The sequence below is a fragment of the Rhinopithecus bieti genome, unplaced genomic scaffold (genome assembly GCF_001698545.2).
Source record: "Rhinopithecus bieti isolate Rb0 unplaced genomic scaffold, ASM169854v2 scaffold_27321, whole genome shotgun sequence".
In the NCBI taxonomy this organism is placed as follows: domain Eukaryota; kingdom Metazoa; phylum Chordata; class Mammalia; order Primates; family Cercopithecidae; genus Rhinopithecus; species Rhinopithecus bieti.
In genome coordinates, this window is record NW_016812353.1 from 545369 (window position 1) to 557628 (window position 12260).

General features: G+C 35.5%; 1 protein-coding gene and 1 long non-coding RNA gene across 8 annotated transcripts in view; one reads left to right on the plus strand and one right to left on the minus strand.

The window, feature by feature from the left end:
- Positions 1–12260, plus strand: part of CEP85L (centrosomal protein 85L) — a 248283-nt gene that overhangs the window by 218371 nt on the left and 17652 nt on the right. For all 7 annotated transcript variants that reach the window (XM_017895947.1, XM_017895948.1, XM_017895949.1 and 4 more), the window contains 4 exons: positions 5280–5432; positions 7186–7340; positions 10700–10817; positions 11295–11345. In XM_017895947.1, the coding sequence (XP_017751436.1) occupies positions 5280–5432; positions 7186–7340; positions 10700–10817; positions 11295–11345 (477 nt within the window). The remainder of the gene's footprint in view (positions 1–5279; positions 5433–7185; positions 7341–10699; positions 10818–11294; positions 11346–12260) is intronic.
- The window catches only part of LOC108544715 (uncharacterized), a 70166-nt gene that overhangs the window by 44827 nt on the left and 13079 nt on the right, over positions 1–12260 (minus strand). The window contains exon 3 of the long non-coding RNA XR_001889939.1: positions 4262–4389. This is a non-coding gene — a long non-coding RNA (uncharacterized LOC108544715). The remainder of the gene's footprint in view (positions 1–4261; positions 4390–12260) is intronic.

A 12260-nucleotide genomic window follows, 5' to 3' on the forward strand; every position in this document is an offset into this window, starting at 1 on the left:
TAATGAGACCCCATCTACTTATTTTTATTTGTGTTGCATTTTCTTTGGGTTCTTGGTTACAAACTCTTTGCCTTAGCCAGTGTCTAGAAGAGTTTTTTTGATGTTGTTATATCCTCTAGAATTTTTGTGGTTTCAGGTGTTAGACTTATGTCTTTGATCCATCTTGAGCTGAGATTTTTGTATAAAGTGAGAGATGAGGATCCAGCTTTATCCCAGCACCATTTGTTAGTAGGGTGTCTTTTTCCCACTTTATGTTTTGTTTGCTTTTTTTTTTTTTTTTTTTTAAGACAGAGTCTCACTCTGTCACCCGGGCTGGAGTGCAGTGGCGCGATCTTTGGCTCACTGCAAGGTCCGCCGCCATTCTCGCTGCCTCAGCCTCCGAGTAGCGGCTGGGAACTACAGGCGGCCCGCCATAGGAGGCCTGGCCAATTTTTGTAATTTTTAGTAGAGGACAGAGCTTCACCGTGGTCTCAATCTCCTGACCTCATGATCCGCCCGCCTCGGCCTCCCAAAGTGCTGGGGTTACAGGTGTGAGCCACCGCACCCGACCAATTTTTCCTCACTCTTTAAGTTGATACCTGTATATTATATAAAATAGCTATCACTTCCACTCCTCACAGACTAGCCTTAAACAGGGGAAGACCTTTACTAATCAGTCTTGCCGGAGAGGGGGGCTTTTCATATCTTTCTACTAGTTTAACTCTTTTTTTTTTGTTCTTAGCATCCTTCAGGCTTCAGGAGTATTCTAGGTCCCATCAGTACTCAGACAAGCGAAATTTCAGCCAGTCTCTTGACCAGACTTCTGAAAAGTCAGATTGTTGGATGTTCTGTCCATTGCTTTCCCTGTACAGGGAGAAACTTCAGTCTGTCTCCACTCATTGCTATGTGCTGAGCTGGAGCTGTGAACTATGGAAACTGCTAGCCTCATCTCTGATCTCACTGATCCCAGGCAGCAAGAGTGTCATGGTCCTATTTGTGTTCCAAGACAGGCAAGGCAGAAGCCAGTCTTCTGAACAGCACCCAGACAAGTTGGTATGTTGGATGTGTGATCCAACTATTTTCTTTCCCAGCAGGTTTCCTTCTGATCATATGCTATATTGGGGTAGGATTACAGAAGGTGTCTTGCATTTCCTTAATTGCTTCAATGTGCCTGATTTTGCATTCACCCAGAGTGCAATAGCTTTTTTGTTTTGTTTTGTTTTTTGAGACGGAGTCTCGCTGTGTCCCCAGGCTGGAGTGCAGTGGCGAGATCTCGGCTCACTGCAAGCTCCGCCTCCCAGGTTCATGCCATACAATAGCTTCTTGACTAGTTTTTGGATTTCTTAAAAAGGGAATTTGTTCATGTTGGGGGTTTTATTATTTTTTTAATTGAATCCACATTTTGGGGGGAAGGAGAGTCCAAGACTTGCTCTTCTGCCATCTTGCTGACACTACTCCCCAGGTCTTTAAAAATATAAATCAAATTCTTCCCATGGCCTGAAATACATTTCCTAATTATATATCCGTAGGTTCTGCCAATCTTTCTCTGATAAACTGTGTATTGATAACCCTGGGTGTTACAGTTGCTCAGACAGCTCAGGCTTTGTTTCTGGTATCAGGATCTTTACACAGAGTGGCCTTTTTGCATGGTAAATACGTGGCTGCTTTTTTTCTCCCACTTTCAAGTCATCTATTTATTTGTTCAAATCTAGCTTAATATTTTTCCCTTCTACTCCTCCTTTCATATGCTTATAGAATTTTATTCTTTTTTTTCTAGGGCTCAACCCAATTTGTATAATCCTTATTTTTTAAATTTCTCTCTAAGCTCCTTGAAGGCAGGGGGATTGTATTTGAATGTGTCACTGTGGCATATGTAGCACCATTCATGGTGCCTGGCATATTGAATGTATTCTGTCAGGTAATTTTTGCCAGAATGGAAGAGAAAACAGTAAGGTAGACTAGGGAAAAAACAATGAGAGAGAGATCAAGGTTGTCAGAGTGGGTGCATAATGGAGCAAGTTCATAGGAGACATAGGGAAGGGTTGAAAACAGATGCAAATATGGTAGAGCTACTCTTGGAAAAGAAGAGGAGTAGCTTCTGTGTGAGTGAGGCAATTAAGAATGGAAATAATATACCAGAGAAATTTGAGGAGAGGGAATAAATGTAGAGGGCAGAGTTTGTGTCAGAGCATATGGAGATGACTTGAGTTCTTGAAGGGAGCACATAGGTTAGAAAGAACAGGCTCCTTGATAACCAATCAACTAAACAAACAGCACTTTGGGTCCACACAAGATTGGATCATATTGTTTCTTTTGGCATTTACTCTGTAATCCTTATCAAAGACAGATTCTATGACAGAAAAAACAATGTGGTAATAATAATAGAATTCTTTTGAGTTCTTTCTTTAAAGAGACAGACAATAAAGAAAAGTAACCGTTTGTGAACCTCTTATAAAACTTGTCCTTCCTATTACCTTCTAGGAATGATATCAGTATTGCATCATTCCTCTTTGAAAAGAAAAACTTAGCCTTGTATGAATAGAATAGAGAAGATTTGTTAATGACACCTCATTTATCTGGAGGTGATTAATGCAGTTCAGACTTGAGTAACCTCTATTTGTATGGAACAACACAAAACTTGGCAGTTTAAAAAAAATGAAACATCGGCCGGGCGCGGTGGCTGAAGCCTGTAATCCCAGCACTTTGGGAGGCCGAGATGGGTGGATCACGAGGTCAGGAGATCGAGACCATCCTGCCTAACACGGTGAAACCCCGTCTCTACTAAAAAAATACAAAAAAATGGCCGGGCAATGTGGCGGGCGCCTGTAGTCCCAGCTACTCGTGAGGCTGAGGCAGGAGAATGGCGTAAACCCAGGAGGCGGAGCTTGCAGTGAGCGGAGATCGCACCACTGCACTCCAGCCTGGGCGACAGAGCTAGACTCCGTCTCAAAAAAAAAAAAAAAAAAAAAAAATGAAACACCAAAAAACAAAACAAAAGAGCTTGTTATCTGTGAGCAGGGCTGAAAAAAAACCCAAGACCCAGTGAATATGTATGATCAACATGTGACCAACAAATAACAGAGACAGTGTCCCGTAGGAGAGTGTTGGCAGCAATTTGTGATCAAGGGAAGCAAGCTTGATGTGACAGCAAAGAGAGTTGACCAACCAAAAGAAAAAGAAGAACAGGAGGACATCTTTGCACACAGACAGACCTATGCCAGTCACTGCTTTTTGAGGCATCATTTTGTCACATTTAATACATTTAGACAGTTGAGTCCAAGTTAGCATTAAGTAAACATAGGTTGCTTTATCATGTTTACCTCTGTAATGTACAGGGTCATTTGCTAAGACAAGAGCAGGCTTGGTTGATGGGGAATCCAAGCACAGCTGGTTACTGAAATAAGAACCTGATAATGAGTCATAAGGAAGAACTGAAAGAAAGTTGATTTTCAGTCAGATGATCTAGATTCAAATTCCACTTCTGATTTTATGACTTGTTAAGTCACTAAAGATCTTTGGGCCTCACCTGTATTAAGGGATTGTATTATATGGTCACCACCAGTGCCAACAGTATGTAAGGTTTTCCATTCTGATAGATCACAGGGTAAACTGTCACACCAGCACATTTACCTTTAATCCTAAGAAAGCCTCAATAAATAATAGGATGTGTTTGTCTTACCAGTGTTGCTCCTTACCAAAGGTCATAAGTAGATCCTAACATCACTGGTGAAATGAATAATTTTTCCACATGAAGTTTTAAAAATTGTTATACATTTGACCTGAAAGAAATTAGAAAATGCCTGAAAGAAACTAGTTTCTTTCAAATTTTGTTAAAGCTAAAGAACAAGTATTAGCTTTAATAAAATTTGAAAGAATAATCCATCTTACTGCTAATTATTACCAGTTATTTTCCCAGTGAATATGGGAAAACACTGTAAAAATATTTTAGAACGCTGTAAGTTTGAAAAGAGGATTAAATGTTTGGAAGATTGGTAATTTAAGGTAAATAGGAGTAAATGTGAAAGAGCTTTGACTGTGAGATATGAAATTTAAAGATTGCATATTTCATAGAATGGTGAGTAAAAAGTACCTGAAAATCTGACTTTCAGCCTGTATGAATTGGGATTTACTAGAATCATTATCATGTGTGTACATACCATGTGTGAAATAAGTGTTCAGTTACCATACTTTATCAATCCTAAAATGACACCAGTAGTAAGACACCTTTATTTTATGGTTTTTAGAAAGAAAATATGCTACAAATTCAATTATGACACAGTACCTTAAACAGTAGTGTTGCTTGAGGTGTGAATTAGTTTCACTAGTCCATTATCTGCCCCTAAGTATTTGGTATATTCTTTCAGCTTTAGTTGCATTGTTTGGTGCACGATAAGCAATTTCTCTGCAAGTCTGTTAATAACGAAATAGTTTTAGTTACTTGCAGTATCTTCCTCTCTTCGTTCACGTAAAGCATTTGGGTATAGCTATGCAAAAACTAAGAAATCGGAGTCATTCCTTCAGAGATGAATACTTCACTGATTTCAAAGGCTTTTTTTCTGTGCCTGTCTGGGCGCCCAATGACATTGTTCCATACTAAATTGTAATGCAACATTGTTTAGGCATTTTAGACATCTTTTAAACTCAACACATAGTTTGTACATATATATAACAATATTGAAATGACAAGGATATGAACAGCCTTGACCAAATTTGCACATGTGTAGGCAATAAAAACATCACTACTGCCCCTTGATTGATGGCAATTTATAGGATGCCATCCATGGTAAAAGCAAATACCCCCTAAACTCTTGATTTCAGTGACATAATTTTTTTTTAGGTGTAAATCTTTTTTTGTTTGTTTTTTTGTTTAAATTGAGACAAAGTCTTGCTCAGTTGCCCAGGCAGGAGTGCAGTGGCACGATCTCGGCTCACTGCAACCTCTGCCACCCTGGTTCAGGCGATTCTCATACCTCAGCCTTTCAAGTAGCTGGGACTACAGGCACGTGCCACCATGCCCAGCTAATTTTTTTGGTATTTTTTTAGTAGAGACAGGGTTTTGCCATGTTGGCTGGTCAGCCCACCTCGGTTTCCCAAACTGCTGGGTTTACAGGCATGAGCCACCACACCCGGCAAGTGTAAATCTTAGAATGAAGTAAGGTAAATCTTAATTGAGTTGCTAGTGGCCTTCGCTATAACCTGAAACTGTTGGTGAATTCAGCAGTGTCTAATAGTAAAGTGTTGGTTTTGTTATGTCTTTTAATGACTCAAAACTAATGAAGATTCATAATTGTTTTCTTTAGCTTAAAACTAGAGATCGGTACATTAGTAGTCTGAAAAAGAAATGCCAGAAGGAATCTGAACAAAATAAAGAAAAGCAGAGAAGAATCGAGACCTTGGAAAAGTATCTGGCTGATCTTCCAACTCTAGATGATGTACAGAGTCAGAGTCTACAGGTAACATGAAATAAAATGCTTATCTTTAAATGACATGAAAACATGTTAACTTGATTCTTTAGAAATTTGGCTAACTATAAATTAAATCTATGTGTTTAATTGCTGTTTTGGGGACTTAATTCTAATAAGAAACTTTGTTTATCTAAGCATGCATAAGTAGATATTTCTTGTCTGTTAATAAGTGATTACTTTATTAACAGTGTTGTAACTCTGTTAACTACTGTAGAAGTTACTTTCTAAACCAGTCTGCCAACCCCTACCCCATACACACACATGCACACACTCCCAGTTCTGGTGCTTTCCAACAGTCTCTAGGATTCACCAAGGCTCGACAAGACCTTTGTTGAGTATCTTTCTAGATATTTATTTTCTTCATTCTTCTTAACCTTTATATGTATATTTTTTCTTTCACCTTGACCTATGACCTCAATTCACTCCTCTGACTTCTACTTTTTTTTTTTTTTTCTTTTCTTAACAATACCTCAGAGTCTTTCTCCTAACTCAGGTGAGGCCCACTGTCTTGAAACCTTATTTATAAATCCACTAGATCTACTCTTCATTCTCTTCCCAGAGTTGTTCTACGCCAGGGATTCTCAACCTCGGCACTATTGACATTTGGAGGCAGATAACTTTTTGTTACAGGGGTCTGCCTTGATCATTGAAGGGTGTACTTCTACATCCACATATCTGCCCTCTACCCACTAAGTGCCAGTAGCAATGCTCCTTATCCTTTATCCCAAACCCAAAACGTAAACAGATATTTCCAAATGTCCTCTGGGGGTAAAATTATCCCCACTTGAGAATCATTAGTCTAATCTAAGGAGTGTCACTGTGCATACTTTAAGACCTATGTTGCATTCTCTATTTTACATTAATTTATAAGTTGTAAAAACTAAGGTTAAAGTCAGGAAGGAACTTAAGGACTGCAGGAGGTTGCATGAGCAGGAACAGAGGGCAATGTGTATTACAAAATATGTAAGAAAATACCTAACATCCATTGGGGTGGAAGTTAAGGGTCTTGAACAGATATTTGTACACTCATGCTTATAACATGATTATTCACAATAGCTAAAAGGTGGAAGTAGCCCAAGTGTCCATGACCAGATAAATGGGTAAACTAAAGGTGGTATATACATAGAGTGAAATACTATTCGCCTTAACAAGGAGAGAAACTCTGACACATGCTATCATATGGATTAACCTGGAGGACATTTTGCGAAGTGAAATAAGCTAGTCACAAAAAGACAAATACTGTATGATTCCACTTAATGAGATACCTTAAGAATTCAGTCAGAGAGACAGAAAGTGGAAAGTTGGTTACCAGGGAATGGGGGGAGGAATAGATGGGGAGTTGTTTAATTGATACAGAGTTTCAATTATGCAAGATGAAGAGTTCTGGAGATTAGTTGCACAATGTGAATATACTTAACACAACTGAACTGTACACTTGAAAATTGTTAAGACAGTTTAAAGTTATATATTTATTACAATTAAAAGAAAATAAATTTAAAATGAGAATATTAACCTTTTCCGTCTTCTACAAATTTCTAACCCCATTCTCTTCCTTGTAATTCCATTCTTGTAGGTGCCTTTCACACAGAGGAGATGGAGTGTTAAATACTCTAGATAAAATGCAGTGTGATTTCTTTTTTTTAGCTACAAGTCTGTCAGTCCCTGCCAACACAGTAACAGTTTCTAATAGAAGCATATTTAATATTTCATGTGTAATGAACTGTAAAAAATTTCTCCTTAGCTGCAGATTCTGGAAGAAAAAAATAAGAATTTACAAGAGGCTTTGATAGATACAGAAAAAAAAATTGAAGAGATCAAAAAGCAGTGTCAAGATAAAGAGACACAGTTAATATGCCAGAAAAAGAAAGAAAAGGAGTTAGTAACTACTGTTCAGAGGTAAGAAAATTTTCTGAATCCTTTTATGTTATTTTATTCATATTTTTCATAAAACATTTTACTTAAACTAATTTATAAGTTATTTTACTCTCCTTAATTTAAGGATGTACTACAGGATGCTCATCCCTTTTCCAAACTGCTTGTGAGTAGGAATGTTTTAGATTTCAGATTTTTTCGGATTTTGGAATATTTGCCAAGTACTTACCCACTGAACATCTCTAATCTGACAATCCAAAATCTGAAATGCTCCAATGAGCATCTCCTTTGAGCGTCATTTCCATGCTCAAAAAGTTTTGGATTTTGAAACATTTCAGATTTCAGGTTTTGGATTAGGGAGGCTCAACAATATATTGATATCTTGCTGAAAGTTTCTGTTGAAAATAGTAAAATAAAAACTCATACAAATGAAGACTGAAAATATTAATACAAACCCTTTATCTAATGGCTTTATAAAAAAAAATAAGTAAAAATTGTAAATAACAAAAAAGGGGCCAGCAAAATACTCGAACTGCACTCCTTAATGGAATATATCAAATTGAAGTAATTGGCTCCTATTTCACTTTACTGCAAGTAAAAGATACAGCAGTTTTGCCATCTGTCTTCCAGACTTACTTACATATCTTGCCTCATGGGACTCAATTAATACAGTTGTAAGTACCATTTGCAAATTCAGTTTGTGTTTATTAAACTTGGAAATTAATATTGGATCCCTGAAAAACCTAAGGAAGTATTTTGTATGTATAGATATGGATGTTCTGTTTTGCAAAACTTAAACCTTAATATTACCAACTATAAATAGATAAAACTATCCTGAAGAATAAAACAACAAAGGAACAGAAGCGAAATGCAAGAAATGCAATCTTCATACTTACATCAATTTTACAATTCAATTTATTCTTAGCTTTTAAATAAAAATCCATCTGATTCCGTGTTAATTTCATATCAGTATTGCTTTACTACTACTTTTGAGTCTTAAATATGCCTTGTCCTACTGTTTTCCTTGGGTGTCAGTGCAAAAAAATTTTTGATTTCTGGGACAATTCAGTTTGAATGAGAAAACACATGTTTCTTATCATCTCAGCTCCCAAAAAAAATCATATACCTTTAATTCTGCTTTTGTCTCCTATTTTCTGCTGCTTGTTCTTAAATTTTCCTTTCTATAACTTTTCATCTTATGCCCTGTTCTTTAGTGTCAGAACAGCTTCCTGATCTGCACTAATTCAACCATATAGCTTTTTCTTTCATCTTTACTGATAAAATGAAAAGAGACACTATATCTGTTCTGTCATATAGAGCATTATAATTATAAATTAAAGCTATGTTGCTTTAGGAACAGAATTAGCAACACCTGAAAATAATTTGAATGTTGCTTTGTTCTGTTGTGTGCTTTTACATATTTATATGATTGTATGCTTTCTCTTTTATTTAGACTTTATCTTTTATTAGGTTCTGTGGAAACACTGAGCCTCATATTCTTGTTTTGGAAAGATTTAGTACGGTGCATTTCAGATAACATTTTCCACTTTTAAATTTCATCTTGATACTATCAGAGATGATACCATGTCTGAAAATTTCTCTTGATTTCAAATAGATATGAAGGATCAAAGGGTTGAGGATGGTGTCACAGTTTTTTCAGCTCTATAATATAATATTCCTTTAGTTCCAAAGAACTTCAGAAGTATATGTGACTGTGAATTATATAATTACATTTATCTGTTTTATGTAATATTTCTAAGCTTCCTGTTCTCTGAATACTTAAGAACCTTTGCAATTTATACAATAAATAAGAAAAGCTTCCCATTAGACATGAAAATTAAAGTAAAAAAGATGGGTGAGCTCCTTAGTAATGCAGTAGTAGGTACCACTTTAAGAGATACTTTACTTTTTGAATTAAACATGTTATATAACCTTAAAATGTATATATGAAATAAATTTTATTGGGCATTTTGCCATGACAGTTCTTCTCTTCATAGCTGGCTCATTTTTTTTATTTGAAAGACTTTAATATTTTTAATGCATATTGTTTCTCATGAAATATCTGGAAGTAGTGTCTTGACACTGAATTGGTAAAACAAAACACAAAACAAAAAACTCATTCTGAAATAGAAATAATTTGTTTTACACTTTACACTGAAAAAAGCAAATAATTATGACAGTGTATTACACAGCAGTATACTACATCGATAATAAATACAGATTTCTCTGGCACCATTATTTGTAAACATCTGAGGCCCTTATTGTACCATCTAGGACTGTCAGTTCTCTTTTCACAATCTAGATAGGACATTTCTTCTGTTTTTGAAAGACAAAGCATAGAATAGCCATAATTCTTGAAAAAAAGAAAAATAATGAAAATATCAAAACCCAATTTATAAGAAGTCTTCCTTTTAGTACTCTGCAAAGCTTGAGTATGATTCAAGCTAAAGTAGAGCTATTTCCGGTTTCTTGCTGCTATTATTTTGGTTTTGTTTTGGTAATTATTGTCTAATGATGTGACTTCTTTTAACCAAACATTACTATTCTTCCTTTCTAGCACCTTCCCCCTCTGCCCCTTTTGCCTTTTTATTTTGAATCTGCAGTCTTACTTTTGTTGTTTCCCCTTCTAAAATGCAACTGTGTTCCATGGATAGCATAAGAAAGTGTTCTGTCAAGTTATAATGATGAAGAACTCACGAACACAGAGAAGGGAACAACAGACACTAGGGCCTACTTGAAGGTGGAGGGTGGGAGGAAGGAGAGGGGCAGAAAAAATAACTTGGGTAGTAGGCTTAGTACCTGGGTGACAAAATAATCTGTGCAGCACACCTCCATGACACAAGTTTATCTGTGTAACAAACCAGCATGTGTACCCATAAACCTAAAGTAAAAGTGAAAAAAAAAAAAAAAAGGAAATGAAAGGGAAATGTAATTCTGATGGTTTAGGCAACAGCTATTCTTACAAGCAAACTTCTGCTGAGCTTAGAATAAAGGACAAAAGATGTGTATACATATTCTTAGGTTCTGTACAACAGTCATCTTAAGGAACCCTGCTTTTAGAGGAAAAGTAAAGAACACGAGTTAGACTTCAGAGCTCAGATTTGGGTAATGAAGAACTTCATCTGGGCCTAAGGATGTCACATACTGAGCAACTCTGGTCTCAAAATTTGCCATTTCTGAAAAGGTGATCAGCTTCTAGCTAACTATGGACCCTTCTTACTTGTATGAAATATAGATAACACTTTTTCATATACTGTCTGTGGGTCTTGCTTATTGGTTGATTAAAAAACGTAGAACCTAAAAAGGACATCAGTTATGTTGAAATCATTACCAAAATCAGCAAATACAGCTTATTTTCATCATATAATTGTCTTTTGAAATAGTTTGCAACAAAAAGTAGAAAGATGCCTTGAAGATGGAATCCGCCTTCCCATGTTAGATGCAAAACAGCTTCAGAATGAAAATGATAATCTCAGACAACAAAATGAGACTGCTAGTAAGGTCAGTAGATACCTTGATCATAAACGTGAAATCCATACTAAGTGGATATGTGTGTATAGATACATAATTTATAGCTACTTTATGTGATTTATATTTTGTTAATATTTAATTGCTTATATAATTTCTAGTTTGAATGTCTTTGTTTGAAGGACCATAGCAATTCAAACCAAATTAAATAATTGAAATAAAAGTCAAAACAAAAGGATATCTTTTTCCTTCCTTAATTATTCAGTCTGTCTCAAAGTTATTCTTAAAAATTGTATAAATTTGAGAAAAGTTTTATCAAGAACTAGAGGAAGTCTTTTGTGGTTTTATACTTGTGTGATCCAAATCATAAGGATACTTTCAGTTTTTTAAAAAGACCCTTCTTAACAATAAATTTATAAATTTCTGTGCTATGTTTTCTTGAAATGTTGGTACTTTTAAGAAGCCATGTAAAAATTATTTGAATCAGATGTATTTATTTTTTTGTTTTAGATAATAGACAGCCAACAAGATGAGATTGACAGAATGATTTTAGAAATTCAGGTAAGGAATATTTTGTGCTTATTTTAATTTAGCTATATTCTGATATACTCTTAATGCTTATTTAACCTGCAGATATTAAAGCATGCATATATTGTATGGAAAGATAATATGTATAGCACTGAGGTAGAGTTGCAAATTCTTTAATATTAATCTTCCAGTTTTTGCTGTTTGGTAAATTAATCCTTCAAAAATTATAAAGATTCATCAGTGAACAAGTCACATGCCTGACTATTCTAGTGGGGTGAGTTGGAGAGAATACAAAACCAATATAATGAATGCCAGGTGCCATGAAAAAAATTGCTGTTAAAAATGTTATTTTAAAAAATTAAGTAGGCTGGAGAGTGCTACATTTAATAGAGTGGTCTTGATGTTTTTCCTGAAGAGGCAATATTTGAACAGGGGTCTGAATGAAGACATCCAGGGCAAGAGCATTTCAAGCAAAGGGAGCAATAAGTGCCCTTTATATAACTGGTATGCTCTAAGAACAGCACAGTCTGTTAGCCTGGAGTTCAGAAATTGTGAGGTAGTTATTCTAAGTGTGATGGGAAGCTATTGGACATCTTTTGCTGAAAAATGTTTAGCTTTATACCTCCTAATTTTATTGTTACTTCTTAAAATCAAAGTAAAAGTAGTAAATGATTTGCCATTATATACAGTCTTCTTTGTTTGTCTTTTGTTTGTATTATTTATCAATAAATGTATGAGCCTGATGGATTGATTGACAGAGGTTATAAACTTTATTTTGTATTCCTACAGACATAACTTCAGTTGTTCCATAACCCATTAGAATCTCTAGATTGTTAGATTTTCTCAGCCATATTCTGGACCATAATTCAAGAAATTTCTATTTTACTTGGGCACATTTTCCAAGTAGTAAATCTAATACAAGTTATCTCAATCTAAATTAAGAATAAT